This window comes from Phalacrocorax aristotelis, chromosome 6 (genome assembly GCF_949628215.1).
Source record: "Phalacrocorax aristotelis chromosome 6, bGulAri2.1, whole genome shotgun sequence".
In the NCBI taxonomy this organism is placed as follows: Eukaryota; Metazoa; Chordata; class Aves; order Suliformes; family Phalacrocoracidae; genus Phalacrocorax; species Phalacrocorax aristotelis.
The window spans coordinates 17,292,444-17,307,555 of record NC_134281.1 but is presented as its reverse complement, the minus strand read 5'-3'; the positions used below and the strand labels follow the sequence as shown (position 1 = coordinate 17,307,555).

The window sequence follows — 15,112 nt, the reverse complement described above, 5'->3', positions numbered from 1 at the left end:
CAGGGCAGCCCTGTGGGGCACAGGGTCCCCCTCACCCCTTTCCTCCGCAGGATGGCAGGGAGACCCCCTAGCAGGCCCAGGCAGGCCTGGGGGGAGAAGGAGGGTGTAGCTGCCCTGGCTCCCCACTCTGGGCCAAAGCCAAGCGAGATGTGCAAGGTCCAGCCGCTGCAGGCGGGTGAGTGTGCAGGCGCTGCGGGCAGGGGGCTGCCTGCCCGTCCCTGCCCGGTCCCGCGCTCGCGTTGCCCAGCCAGGCTGGCATCGGGGCTCCCATGGCACAGTGGCCAGGGAGCCAGCCCTGTCACGGCACCCCGGGACAGGGATCCTCCCTGCCAGCCGGTGGTAGCCTGTCCCTCACCTGGGCACGCCAGACCCCCCTCCCCGTGCTGCCCTCCAGCATTGCGCCCTCGCCCCTGGGGCTCACAGGGGACACCTGTGTCCCAGCCTTGAGCCAGGACTGGTGACATCCCTGGGAGCTGGGCAGAGGGCTTGGCTTTTTGTCCCCTGCTCGCCCCCCAGCCCTGCCTGCCTTCTCTCGGCCAGATCCGTGCTGCTCCACCTTGGCTCTGCCCGGGCAGAACGAGGATAACCTGGACATCATCCGAGCCTTCCTCAGGAGCAGACCAAAGGTATCCAAGGCCAATTCTATGAGGCTGCGCCCATGTCTCCTGACCAGTCTTTCTGCCCCCATCCCACTCTCGCAAGGTGCTGGGGGCTGTGCTGCCCCCCTCCCCCCCAACCTGTCTCACCCCCTTGACGCTCTCTGGCCGCCTGTCCCCTCCCTGGCTGGCAGCAAGAGGAGGAGAAGCTGAAGTTTCTGGCCTCCATCTACACCATCTGTAGCACCAGCAGCGCGGGCTCCACAACATGGGACATGCTTTACTTCTGTTTGCTGGAGGTGGTGGAGGCCATCGAGGTGAGGCAGGGGCAGTGGGCAGTGGGCAGAGCCCTGGGGGCAGGAGAGGGCTCAGCCGGGCAGTGGGGTGCATGTGAGCACTGCTCTGGGTCTCCATCCTTGGAGATGCTTGAAAGCCAGCTACGTGGCCTGGCTGGAGCTGGGGCTTGGACCCAATGACGTTTGCAGGTCTCTCGGCCAGCCTGTGGTTCTGTGATGGGCACAGCCCTTCCCACCATGGGGCTTGGGACCACTGGGTGGGGAGGGAGTGCTGGGATGGTGGCACCTGGGCTCTGCCAGCCCCGCAGGCTTTTGATGGGCAAGGGAGACTGCCCCATCCCGATCCATCCCACCCTGCTGTGCTGCACAGGTGCTGCTGCAAGAGGAGACCACTGACCACCTGGGTACTGTGGTGTGGCGGCAAGCCATGCTGACCATCGCCTCCATGAGGTACTTGCCGCAGCCCCCAGCTTGGCCTCCCCACTGCTGGGCAGCCCTAACGGCACCTCTCCCAGGCAGGGGCCACCCCCAGTCCTGGGTCCAAGAGGGAGGCAGACAGCAGGGCAAGGGGTGCCATAGGCTTTTCCCTCCAAATGCAAGTGTCAGTGTCATGGGGATCAGCCCAGGTCTCCAACCCTGGGGTCTGTCTCCTCCTTGCTGTGTCTGAAGAGCACCTCTCTGTCCCCACAGCAAGGCGGGGCTGCTTCTGCAGGAGATGAGCAGCAGACTCCTCCACATCTGCTTCTGCAGCATCTTCCACCTCCCTCCACAGGACACCCAGGGCCCTGAGGCTTCTCTCTACTCCGAGGTATGCCACGGGGTGAGCCATGGGGAGCTCCCCCACCCCGAGGCCCCTTCCTGGGCACCGCAGGGTGCAGCCACGCCCACCCCCCACCCCGCCCAGGCTTCTAGGGCTGCCCCAAGACTCTGTCCCCCTCACAGACCCTGGCCACGATGGACAGCATGCTGCAGGTGCTGGTAAGCAGCGCCGGTGCTCTCGGCATCCTGGAGCTGCAGAACATCTTGCAGGTCTGGCCTTGGCACAGGGTCCCCACAAGCATTGACCCATGGCTTGAGTGGTGCCCCGCCCCTCCCCAATCAGTGCCTGGTGCAAGGAGGGGGGCAAAGATGTTCCTCCTTCCCTGCGCTGCCTCCCCACCAGCCCCCTGCCTCCTGGCTGCTGCCAGAGCTCCTTTTGCTCCTGCCCCAGCCCACCCCGCTCCTGCAGCCCTGCCTGCTGTTCGTCCTGCCCAACACTCCCTCACAGATGGATCTGCCTGTCTGGCAAGGGGAGCCCAGCCCTGGGACTTTCCCCCGAGCCACATCCTAGAGCCTCCACCACAGGTCCCCAGGGAGGTGGTCACCCCAAAGTCTTGGGTTCCTTGGGTGGGGGGTGGAGGGACCTTTATTTGGGTGGGGAGCGAGTGAGTGGAAGGCAGCAGAGGCAGCGGCAGGAGTGGGATGCGGTGGCCTGCCTGGCTGCAGCAGGTTGCTTTGAGGGGCAAGAAGGGCACGTGCCCTGGGCCCAGGCCCTGCCCCGGCGCAAGCCTGGCCATGCCGTGCTGTGCCATGCCACCTCCCTGGCAGATCAGCAGCTTTTCTCCTCCCAGCTCCTGCTGCCCTTCACCGATTCCAAGCTGGCAGCAGTGCAGGAGAGGGCTGTGGCACAGATTGCCAGGCTGGCCAACTTCATCGCCACCGAACCCCTGCTGCAGGTACCGAGCTCCCAGTCTGGGCAGCCCCAGTCCCCCATCGCTGTGCTCCTGAGCCCCAGCACCTCCCAGGGAAGCTGGGCACCCAGTCAGCAGGAAGTCAGGAGCAGGGGTCTTTGCCCTGCCCCTGTCCTTGTCCGTGCTCTCTCCCAAGGCAGGAACCTGGGTCCAGCAGCCCTCCCCTGCGCTGGGCTGCTGCCTGGCTGCTCTGGGAGCAGCTGGGGCTCACCTTGTGCCTAGGCTCACCTCATACCCACACTGCCTCTCTTCCTCCAGGTCTGCCCCTGCTTCGCACAAGCTGTAGTCCTCAGGCATCAGTGCTCCAAGACACATCGGTTTGTGATGCTGGGGAGGCTGGTTGGGCACCTCACCCTCTGCTGCACCTGTAAGGACAAGGCGACCCGCCGCGAAGCTGCAAAAGCTCTCCGTCACCTGCATGCCTTCATCCTGCAGCAGAGAAGTAAGAGAAGCTGTGATGGGCTGGGTGCCCCCAGGCACGGGCAGCCAGGGACCACTCTCCTTGGTGAGAGAAAGCCTGATCCAGCCTGCCTGCCTGCAGTCTAAAGAGCCATTTCCCCTTGCCCCTGTTCGCAATAGCCCCAGACCCTCCCTGGGTATCTGCTCCCCAGACCTGCCTGGGTGCCCTCTTTCTTTACTAGTGACTTTTCTGCCTAAAGCTCTCAGACTGCACCTCCAGCTCTTCACCCTCTCTCTGAGCACCCTGGTTTTCGTCCTCCCCAGGCAGGTGGCCCTGGCTGCATGACACAGGGCAGCTGCAGCTCTGGGAGGACGGGCAGATCTCGCAAAAAAGCAGCGCTAACGAAATCTTTTCGGTAAGAAGTGCCTTCGGCTCCTGCCTGGGGTGGTCAGCATGAGTGAAGGGACACCGGATGCGTGGGGATGATGTGGGCTCACGCTGTTCCTGAGCGGAGGCTAGGCAAAAGCCCACAGCAAGCTCCGCTTCCCCACAGAACCCTGACCCCCACCATCGGTCTCCTCCCCAGCGCAGCCTGGCTCTGCATCCCACTCTCACTGCACAGCCAAGATGCTCTGTGTGATGCTCTAGGTGACAAACCTCCCCTCCTCTCCTTCATCGCACAGATGTTCAAGTACCACCTCCAGCCCTCTGACCAGGTAGACATCATCCTCATGGCCATCAAGAGCTTGAGAGCCCCAAGTGCCTACAGCATCAGGGCGGCTGCCCACATGGTGGAAGTCCTTGTGGCAGACCCTGCCTTCCCGATGGGACAGGTGAGTAGCCCGTGGGTGGCACAGCCAACACTCGGGCCCACCAGAGGATCGTTCCTCCCTGGGCCCTGTGCCTGACCAGCACTGATGCCATCTCAAGCCAGCGTACTGCAGCAGGAATGCAAAGCGGCTCCCAGTGGGAGCTGGGTAAACAGCTGCGCTCACCCCGCTGACACCCCCACTCCCTTCTGTGTCTGTCGTCCAGGTGCTGAACATCGTGTGGGCCATCTACAGAAACCTGCCCTTCATCAGGGCGGTGGTAGCCCTCAACAGCCTGGAGAGGGCCCTGCTGGTGCTGATGCACAAACAGCCCAGCATGGTGGTGGCCAGCCTGTTGCAGTGCTCCCCAACATGTACCTGGTACGGGGCCCACCAGCCTTTGGGGGTCCTCTCACTCCGGGAGAGGGGCCCTAAGACCCTCCCGAGGGACTTCAGCCTGGCCATCCTCCGGGGTGTCCCTGCTGACAGAGCCCTGGGTCCCCGCAGTGTTGCGATGCGCATGTGGAAGGTGACACTCTCCAAGCCCCAGGTTGCGGAGAAGGTGCTGCAGGAGCTGCTCAGCAGGCTGATGAACCAGTCGCCGTGCAAGACCTCCACCTCTACTGGGGACAACCCCCGCGTCCTCTCCCTGGCTGTGAGTTACTGGATGAGGCCTCACTGACCTCTGGGGCTGCTCTCGGCTGTCCAGGGCCTCCACTCTCCTTCCCTGCCCATCCCAAGCCTTGACGTCCCCAGGGGCGTAGGGACATCTCAGTGTCTAGCTGTCTTCTGCAGGCAGCCAGGACGGTAAGCGAGATCCTCCTGCAGCGCATCTGCCTGCGGGAGGTGGAGGCGATTTTCCCCCAGCTTTTCCTGGCACTGCTTTTCCAAGTGTCATTCACCACGGAGTTGACGGTGCAGGAGGTGCACATCTTTTGGAGGGAGCACCAAGAGGATCTGCTCGGTCCCATCAGGTGCTCCATCCCTGTCCTCTCATCCCTGCCAGCTACCTGGAGCCAAGGCAGGGGTGCCAGTGGGAGCTGAGCATTTCTCTTTGTGCAGGTCTGTGGTGCAGTCCATGAGAGTGCTGCTCTGCAGCATGGGCTTTGAGAGCCAGGCGCTGGCCATTGAGGCGCAGGGTGGCTGGGATGCCCTGCTCAGCAGCCAGACCCACCTCATGGGAGTCCGCATTGTGGCCAGGTGAGAGGCCCTTCTCCCTTGCTCCTCGGGGACCATCACCCCATGTCACCCCCTCCCTTGGGGGCACAGATGGCAGAGGGCTCCCGTTGCTCAAAGAAAGCGCTGCAGGTGGGTGATGCCCAGAGTGGTGCAAACCCCAAAGATATGTGTCTGCCTGGCTCAGGCCTGATGGTGCCTCCTTCCCCCTGCCAGGGAGATGATGAAGACTCCAAGACCCCTGCTCTCCACCATCTTCTGCCATCTGGCAGAACTCCTCAGTGTGGAGGAGCCCACCTGGGAGATGATCGCCATGGTCTTCCTCGTTGAGGTGAGCCTGACGGCACTGTTCCAAGCTCTCTCCGATGCTCAGCTCTCCCATGCCAGCTGCTGTGGGGGGAGCTGGGGCAGCAGATGGGCTCTGGTTGTCGCCGTGGAGGAGCAGGCGAGCAACCAGTGTGGTGGAGTGTGGGGCACGGGGCTTCTCCACAGTCCCTGCTGCCTGTGTCTGGGCTTGGTCGTGACCCAGCATCCTTGCCCTGAGGTAGTGGTTGGAGGCAGCACCACACCTCACCAGCTCCCGCTGTGCGTGTTTCAGATGTTGGGCTGCACCAGCCTCAGTGAAGAGCTGGACCGTGCCCTGGAAATCTTCCCCATGTATCTGCAGAGCCAGTGCCTGGGGATGCCCAGCCTGGTGCTCAGGGGCCTCCTCAGGCTCAGTGAGAGGCCCGACACGGTGAGTAGGGGGCAGCAGGGACAGCCGGGACAGCAGCCCAGGGTGGAGCAGTGGGTGACGGGTAACGTGGTGGCTCGGGCTTTTCTGGGCACAGGGAGCCGTGCCGGCTGCTGCCAGCTCTCCTGCCTGCCCCGCCCTCTGCCCCATGACTGTGCCGTGCAAGGAGAGAGGCAGTAGTGCCGAGGGGAAGGGGCTTCTGCTGCCAGCACGTCCTGGCAGGGGTGCTGGTGGCAGAGTGACCAACCCGAGCGTGGGGTCTGCAGAGCCTGACTGTGGGGTGCTGAGCCCCGGGGTGAAACGCAGCAGCTGCGGCAGGGGCTGCTGGCAGCTCAGGCAGCTTTCCAGGCAGCGCCAGGTGCCCACCAGCCTACCCAGGGGGTCTGGTGGAGAAGGGGGTAGCCAAGGGGCTGGCAAGGAGCCAGAGCTGTCTGTCCTCACCCTCTGCGCCCTGCTCTTCTCACGGCCATGGCGGTAAGCCCTGTCTGCCAGGACCTTGCCCTTGTGACCTCACTGCCTGCTGAGAAGCTAGTGGGAGGCCAGTCTGCGCGGAGAGGGTTTTCACCCCTCTGGTAGGTCGCTCCTTTACAAAAAGGAGATGGTGTGTCTCCAACAGGCAAGGAAAACCCTCGTCCTGCTGCCGTATGTCATGGAGCAGCTGCAGGGTGCTGACAGTGATGCCAGCGCCATCGCCCTGTCCCTGCTCAGCAACCTGCTCCGGCTGCTGGAGGGGAAGACGCTCAGCCTGACTGCCCTGGCGCTGGCTGAGAAGCTCCAGCCGCTCTTCAGCGACGTAAGGCTGGGGGAGAGACCCGTGCCCCTCTCAACAGGCACCTCCATTCATGCCTCCCGTGCTCTGCAGGGGGATGCTTTGCCCCGCAGCCCCCAGACCCCATCGCTGCCCTTGGCAGCTCTGTGCTGTGTCCCAAACCCCCACGTGGACCCACCCTGGCTCAGCCTCCCTGTCGCGGCAGAGACGATGATTGCAGGACGTTGGCAGACGTGCTGAGCCCCACCGATGCACACCCTGCCCTGGCAGCATCCTCCAGCCCTCCGCAGGGTCTCCTTCTCCAACCCCCAGCCCCAGGGACCCTAGCCTCCCTGGGCAGACCTTCTCTATGCCACAGCTTGCTCCCTTTTGGAGCAGGGCTGCCTGCAGCTGTTTTGGGCCCCTTGCTTGCCATAGGCTTGAGACTGAGGTCCTCTTCCTCTCCTGCACCAGGAGTCGAGCACTGTGCGGGAGCTCTCCATCCGGCTCTTCCGAAACACAATGGGGGTTGTGGTGGATGCCAAAAAGAAGAAGATGAAGGAGGTGGTGTGGGGCAGCCTGCTGCCACTGCTCTTTCACCTGCACGACGAGGACAAGAATGTGGCCAAGGTGGGACTCCCAACCTGACCTGTTCTTTGGGCAGGGCGGTGCTGGACCCTTTAAAAGTGTGCTGCCATGAGGTCTAGCTCGCTGGGTCCCTAGCACCAGGCACAGCGCACCTCCCTGCCCGCTGCTGCCTTTCTCCTCCTGCTCCCCGGGTGGATGGGGAATTAGGTCCCTTTCCCACCCAGCTCCCTCCGCACAACCCCTGGCGTGAGTCCCTGCAGCCCCAGAGACGGCGCTGTGGCTCTGCAGCAGCCTGGGGTCACCAAGGCCAAAACACTAGAGCCAGAGAGGGTGGCTGCCCTTATATTCCCCCAGGGTGCTGAACCCGGTGGCAGCATCAGTCCCCAGCTGGTGCGTCTTCCCTGCACGGGCAGGGCAGGCTCTGAGCCCTCCAAAGAGGGGGGACACAGGGTCTTGTGTCCCTGGCGGTGGTGGTGGCATCTCTGCTACTCACCAGGCCTCCCAGGAAACCCTCAGCAGTGCTGGACAGTTCCTGAAGTGGCGGCAGCTGGCCCAGCTGGGCGAGACCGTGCAGGCATGGAGGATCAGCGAGTGCCTGGTACGCACAGCCCCAGCGCCCCCAGGTTGCGCCCTGGGTGAGCCCTGCCCCATGCCCAGCACGGGGGACGGGGGGCCTGTGCCCCCATGGCGGTATGCACCCTCCTGGAGCAGGCTCTGCCCCAGGCTGTCCTCTCCCCCGGAGTCCCAAAGGGCACCCTGCCAGCAGGACGGCACCTCAGTGTCCCTGGGGAGCCCTCTGCTCCCTCCGAACCCCGATGCCACACGGCAGGGAGCTGGGAATGTCCTGCTGGGGGGAAGGAGGGTGGCCCTGGGCGGGGGGGGAGGGCCCAATTGGGGGGCAGCTCTGCACCAACCGCGCACCCTTCTCCTCCCTCCAGCTGGCCAGGAACAGGAGCAGGGCCAAGGAATACCTGCGCCAGAGCCAGTCCTACCTGCGGAGCCCGCAGGAGCCCCTGCGGCGGGAAGCTGTCAGGTTCATCGGTGAGCCACGAGCCCCGTGGTCCCTCCCTCCTTCTCCCAGGGTCCCTGTGGCCCAGCGCAGGACCTGTGGGCACTCCTTCTGCCCATCCCACCCCTGGCTGTGCAGGCAGGGCTGGCAGGAGGCTCATCCATCCCCTCCCCGATGCCGCAGCCCAGGGTCAGCCCCCACCCCGGGGAGCTGTGCTGGCCAGGTGGGCTGGGTGGAGGGTTCTCCAATGGGCAGCGGGGTCCCCAACAGGCAGCAGGGTCCCCAACGGGCTGCATCCCCTCAGGGCTCATCGGACGGCAGGTGGATGGGCACGAGGAGTTGCAGTACATCAGAGAGGGTGAGTGAGGGCAGTGGGGAGGAGGAAGGACCCCGGCACGGAGCTCCCCCCTGGGAGAGGGGGGCTCTACTCCCAGCGTGTGCGTGTCTCCGGGGAGGGGGCTGTTTCTGGAGGGGCACATTCCTGACCGGCAGCACCCAGCTGAGCCTCCCGCCCCCCGGCTCCCTCCTGGCCCTGGAATCACGGGGCACAACGTGCCCTGCCTGGAGGGGACACAGGGCTGTCACCTCACCTCTGCTGCTTTGTCCCCGCAGTCCTTCAAGATGCAGGGAGAGACACGAGTCTCCTGGTCTCCTCCCTGGCAACACAGGCGCTCCTCATCCTCAGCTTGAGGAAGGCTGAGTCGAGGTTTAACGTGCAACGGCTGAGCTTCCGGCTGCTGAGGGCATGGACGAGGTGGCACTCGGCACCCAGCGAGGACTCTGCTCAGGCAGAGAGAAAGCAGCAACCCCAGCCCTAGGGTGCTCTGCGGCTTGGGGTATCTCCTCTTCCCAAAGTCTAACAGGAGAGAAGAGACCTCAGCCCCAGAGGAGCTGGCGTCCTCTGGAGAGCAGCAGAACAGCCGCTTTTTCCCGTGGTGCAGGGCATCACCTGCCCACACGCTTTGTCTTTGCCACGAAGCACCAGCTGCTGGGCTGGGCTGGGCTGCAAAACAGAGGGAAGGAGAAGCCGGAGCCAGAGCCGGAGCCGGAGCCAGAGCCGAGGATGAAGTTGAGGCTGAAGCCTTCCCTCCCGTCCCCAGGGCCACGCCAGGGTGAATCACTTTTTCTGCCTCCCACCGTCTGAGGAGCCTGCGCTGCCTGGGGCCGACGTGGCCGAGTGCGGGAGCTACAAAGCCACCAATGCTCTGACTCCGGCAGCTTTGTCCCCTCCGTGTCCCCAGCAGGAAGGGCAGCTCTGCCTCCTGCCCATGCCACCCATCCCCACCAGCCCTGCGCCCGTTCCCACCCAGGGACGCTGGAAGTCCCAAGAGGAATGGTAAGAGGTCACTCCGCGAAACCAAGCCCTCCGTGGAGCCGTCACCTTGGAGCGATCTCCAAAAGGGAGACCACCCGCCAGCAGTCAGCAGCCCTTCCAGGATAAACTCTAAACAAGGCCAATGCCTAACATCAGTAACAATTCAGTTTCCAAATAAAACAGACTGGGGAGACAAACGCTTTGTACAATTTGGGCTGTGGATGACACAGATTGACGTACAGCTCCAATGTGTTTAACTCCATCAGGTGATACAATGGGTACAAACTGCATATTTGTGACAACACGTTGGATTAACTGAATGAAACATGGGATGACACATGGCAAAAACAGTAACGGAGCTAGACCACGCAATAGGTAAAATAAGATTTGTTTGATCCAAGGACCTCCTGGAAGCCAGGAGAACATATCGACATTCCAGCCGTTCCAGGTTTGGGGGGCAACATGGGCCAATTTCCGTATTCCGGCAGTAATTTGTTTGATGACTTTGCCATTGTCATTGATTTTTAAACAGCAACTAGAATCATGCAATTTCCCACAGACCCCGCCTTCTTCGGCTAGTAGGTAGTCGAGAACCAAGTGATGTTGATAAATTGCAGTTCGCATTTGGGTTGCCTGATCTGCCAGTAGGTCGAGGGCCTCAGCTGTTTGATTGGTGATAATTTCTAATACGGCTTGCAGCCGGATAATGCGATGTAGATTATAAATGGGTTCTCGAGCACCACTAACCCATTCATTGTGTAGCCAAATCAACTAGAATTGTTATATGAGAACATAGAGTATAGGAATTAGCGTATCCATCGATCTATGTAGTGATCAAAACCAATTTGTGTTTCTAATCATTTATATATAGACAATGTGTTTTGTTACTAGAAGAATGCACTTCTGTCAAAAGGAATGATAAAGTGCAGTTTTGTGTAGTAGACTGAGAAAACTGGCCAGGATTGCCAGGACTGAGAGCCAAAAGGGTAAAAGGTAATTCCAGCAGGGGGAGATCGCGACCACCGACTCACGGACCACCGACCCAAGTAATACCACCTACTCAAAAGAGAACAATAGAAGAAGTCGACTGAGTTTGCGCAGTAATCTACATGTGGAACGAGCAAGTTTGTACCAATCAGTAGAAAGGACAATAATGAATATGTATGAATAGGTAAATTTTTGATCTATAAATTGTATGGGAAAGGTGCGTAAGGTATGCACGTGAGGAGGAACGATCCCCCCTGCATCCGGCGCCGTGAATAAAGAATGCCTGCTCTTTAATACTAAATTAGTGTTAAGGAGTTGTTTCTGATTTTACCACGTTTTTCGGTAACAATTGGGGTTCCAAGTTGCACGTCCATAATGTTGTATGATACGCTGGGGGGTCCGCACGTCTTTACCCCAGGACCGGCCACTCCCATCGGTGAGGGAGGTATCAGTAACTTTGGATCGTTTTTCCCGCTTCAAATCATCATATATTCAAATGCCTAAATGGTCTCCGTCTGTTTCTGAGAGTAAGAAAACCAAGGGACGGATCACCCCAACGCAACATATTCCTGACCAGCTTGCTGGTAACGCTTTATATGCATGGTTTCCACATATGCAACAGTGTCCCTCGAGGGCCACTGATCCGTTAGCAAAGGGTCCTTTCCAATGTTCCACACGGGGCGAAGGGTCAAAATAAGGGGTAGGTTCTAAACCAAACGGCCACTTTCAACGCAACAATATAGCGATTCCTTTGTGGAGTTTTCACAACATGGTATGTCTGAACAAAGGCCTTCCCATGTTCTCCTCCAACGGGGCCAATCTATTCTATTACAATATTTACAGTTGTAAGCTCCTGCTTCCTGGTCCCAAATACAAGCACGGCCCACAGAGTTGCCTCGGCTGGTATTAGGTGTGAGAGACCAAAATCTGGGAAATGCATTCTGGTATCCCTCTTCATTCACCCAGGCATAGCTGTATACGAGTTCATCCTTTTCATGTGGCCCCTCTCCCACCTGAACGGTTATGCTTACGTTCTGATATGTCCATTCACATGTGCCGTTACCCACAAAGACGCCATCCTTTTGTGTTCTAGCCAAACAGTATTTACCTTTCTCTGGGTGAGTCATGTGAGCTTTGCCATGTTTTATTCCCTTTCGTTTCGCTATATTTACTCACCCACCATTTTGGTAGCAAAGGTATAGCTACCCAGGGCCAACTTGATAGACCAAACGGTCCTCCACATATCCAGCATTCTGTGAGGTTATAAACACTTGCTATTTGTTCAGCCAATTGCATAAAAGAATTCTTTATATCATTTCCTTCATCCCTAAAGTCTTTGAGGGGATAACTGATTGTTCCAGGGATCGCGACCCGTACAATACACCAAAACAACAAAATTGACATTTTGCTCTACAAATCCAGCCTAAGCTTACAAATGTTATACAATCAATCACAAAAATACACATAGTCAAAATCAAATGTTAATCTTCCCACATTCGGTTGCGTTCCCGCAGGGATCTCCTGTGAAATGAAACAAAACGTCGACTTGCCCAGTTTGGGCTTCATCTACGTGCTTAAAATGAGGGAACAATCCAGCGAGTGTTAATTTTGTGCTCTTTCCCCCCCAGGCATCTTCAGCCTTCCAGGCATATTTGTTAAGGGGTTCAGTAAGTATGAGGGGGACGGTCCCAACGGTTGGCATTTCTACCGACGCTGGCTGTCCAGGAGAGAAGGTTGGTTCCCTTGGAACACTAAGAGCTTGAGACGTTGGAATTAAAACTGGGGGTTTAGGACAAAAGCCATTTAACCGGGGGCATCCATTTGTTCCCCAGCGACCATTGACTCGGGTAGCTGCATCCCAGAGGTGCTCCGCCCAATGCGGCTTATGAGGTTTCAGAAATCGTTTTGAGAGTCCATTAGTTCGTTCCACTATCCCCTTGGCTTGGGGGTAATACGGGGTGTGGAATACCCACTTGATTCCTTCTTCCCTTGCCCACTCCTGTACTCTGGTAGCAGTAAAATGACTGCCATTGTCTGACTGAATAGAACCAGGTTTTGGGAGGGAGCTAAACCAAATTTTCAGGGCCCACACTGTATTTTCCCCAGGTGCTCGTGGAAATGCTTCGGCCTGGACTAGGCCAGAAATTACTTCCACGCCTACTAATACATATTGTTTTCCTTCTGACTTTCGGAAAGGCCCAATATCATCGATTTGCCAGACTTCCCAGAAGGTCTTTTTGTCTCTCAAATGGAGCGGGAACTCCTCCCTGGGATGTCGCTCTAGCCGAAGTCGGCATTGCTCACAAGCTGAAATACAGGCCCTGCAAGCGTCCCGAGGGGCAGGCCAGCCTCTGGCAGGTGCCTCCTTGTATAAATCATTAGACCCCGCGTGGCCACGTTTAACATGTAGCCATTCTAGGAGCCTATCCCAATTTTCTCCTGTTTGGTCCTCCTTCTGCAGAGGGGCAATTCTGGCCAATTCGTCCGCCCTATTATTCCACTCACTCACTGGAGTACCCCCTTCCGGGTGGGAGGGCACCCATCCTATTGCAAAATCCCCGTGTTTGGCAACATTTAAGATTTCTTGCCACCTCTCCTTTTGCCACACTGGCACCCGATTTACCTCCCAGTTGTTCTGTTCCCAAAAAGGGAGCCATTCTGTGCACCCTTTGACTACTGCAGACGAGTCAGTGTAGATGTACACCGGAGTCCCTGCTTTTCCCTCGCTATTAAACACACTCCATACCGCCACTAACTCTCCCACTTGGGCACTGCCCTCGCCTTCAGCAATTATTTCCCTCTAGGTATCCACATGAATAGCTACAGCCCGATACTTCCACTGTTGGCCCTCTCATTTGGCGGAGGCATCTGCGAACCATACGTTTCGCAGCTCCTCCGAAAATGGCGGGGCAATCCTAACTACAGAAGGAGGAGGGGTATCCTCCTCCCGAAGGTTTGTCGCTTCTTCCTGTATGTTTAACACCTTTGCGGTACCTTCAGTGACTGTAAAAACACTACAGTAATGTTCGATTTTAGCATACCGTTTCCTCACAGTACCCCTTTGGGCCACCCCGTCAGGGGGAGGGGTCCCTGCTAACACAGGCGTAATTACCTTAAAGGGTCCCCTTAAAACTATAGGTTGTTGGCGTATGGTTCGCTCCGCTTCTCTAAGAGCTAAGCTCACTACAAACAAACCCTTTTCCCAGCTGGAGTACCGCTTTTCAGCATCCTTAAAACTCCTAGAATAAAACCCAGTCGGTCGAATGGGACCTTCTGCTCCTTTCTGCCAAAAATGAATTGACAATCCCCAGTGTGCGAACCCCCATTCAATTTGAACTGGGTCGGTGGGGTGGATAGGGCCCAAAGTTTGATGGGTGCTTGCTTCAAACACCAAAAGCTGCAGTGCCTCATCGTGAGCTGGAGTCCATTTCCAAATCACCCTCTTTCGCAACAGGTCATATAAGGGACGTGCCATTATTGCAAATTTTGGCTTATGCTTTCTCCAAAAGACCAAGAATCCCAAGGTGTGTTGCAGCTCCTTTTTACCTTCCGGAATTTTTACCTGATCTAATGCTGAGAGGGTGTCCTGAGGAATACAGGCTGACCCTCCTTTCCACCAGATGCCCCACAACTTAACTTCACTGGCAGGGGCTTGTGTTTTTTCTTTGGGTATTTGAAGGCCTGTTCCTTCCAGGTGATTAATAGTTCTGTCCTGCATAGTCTGCACCGAAGCTATGGTATGTCCCCCTTTTAGTATGTCATCAATATACTGATAGACTTTGACCTCTCTTTCTGATGGGATTATTGCCAATTCCTGTGCTGGGGCATGGTGGGCCAAGGTAGGCGAGTGTTTATATGCCTGAGGCAAATGGGTAAAAGTGTACTGTTGTCCTTCCCAGGTAAAAGCAAATTGGTCTCGATCACACTCCTGGAGTGGAACCATAAAAAACATGTCCTTCACATCAATGGTTGCTAAGATAGGGTGGGCCTGTTCTTGAATGGCTGCAAGTAATTCGGCTATGTTGGGTACAGCCGCAGTCAGGGGGCCAGTGTTTGCATTCAGTCGCCGATAGTCAATGGTCAGGCGCCATTTTCCATTAGGGTTGCATACTGGCCACACTGGTGAATTGTACGGGGAGTGAGTAAACACTAAAATTCCCTGCTGTTTGAGATCCTCAGTTACTGGGGCTATCCCTTCCCTGGCTCCTAGCGGCAACGCATAGGGTTTTACGTTGGTAATCTTGGAGGGGGGAAGGCCAGGTGCCGTTTGCAATAGGCGCACCTCCGCCCAAGATGTTTCAGTTAATTGCCTGACCTGGGGGATGCCAAAAGACCACGAGTTCCCCTGGGTGTCATGCCACTGCCTTCCCTTCAACGCAGCCATGCCTAAAATGTTTGTCTGAAAAGGTCCTATGGCTACCATGGTATTGATGGGGGCTTCCTCTCCTGGGAACCATAGTGTCACTGAACTCATAGGCATTGACTGTGTCTTTCCCAGAGCATTTAAGATAATTAGATTTCTAGATGGGATAGAGATCCCGCACCGTTCTGCTTCGGTCTGCATCAGTGCGGTGATTTGTGGCCCAGTATCAATTAGAAAAATTACCGGTCTTTTCCTTGGTCCTACAGCTACTGTGACTAATAAACCCCCTCTTAGATTCAAGGTGAGTTGTCTTACAAACATCCATCCTCCGCTCCTCTCCTCACCTTTGGGGAACGGAGGGT

At 57.8% G+C, this 15,112-nt stretch overlaps 2 protein-coding genes across 2 annotated transcripts; both read left to right on the top strand.

The window, feature by feature from the left end:
- The first annotated feature begins 3,819 nt into the window (after positions 1-3,819).
- LOC142058335 (maestro heat-like repeat-containing protein family member 7) lies at positions 3,820-5,134 on the top strand. The gene is made up of 5 exons (XM_075095480.1): positions 3,820-3,855; positions 4,058-4,212; positions 4,339-4,486; positions 4,627-4,805; positions 4,894-5,134. The coding sequence occupies exons 1-5, from the start codon at positions 3,847-3,849 to the stop codon at positions 5,033-5,035; spliced, it is 633 nt and encodes a 210-aa protein (XP_074951581.1). The 5' UTR covers positions 3,820-3,846; the 3' UTR covers positions 5,036-5,134.
- Positions 5,135-5,227: 93 nt separating this feature from the next.
- LOC142058250 (maestro heat-like repeat-containing protein family member 6) lies at positions 5,228-8,903 on the top strand. The gene is made up of 8 exons (XM_075095406.1): positions 5,228-5,338; positions 5,606-5,743; positions 6,357-6,533; positions 6,963-7,118; positions 7,573-7,674; positions 8,015-8,117; positions 8,390-8,443; positions 8,698-8,903. Exons 1-8 carry the CDS (start codon positions 5,228-5,230, stop codon positions 8,901-8,903), a joined length of 1,047 nt encoding a protein of 348 aa, XP_074951507.1.
- Positions 8,904-15,112: the final 6,209 nt, after the last annotated feature.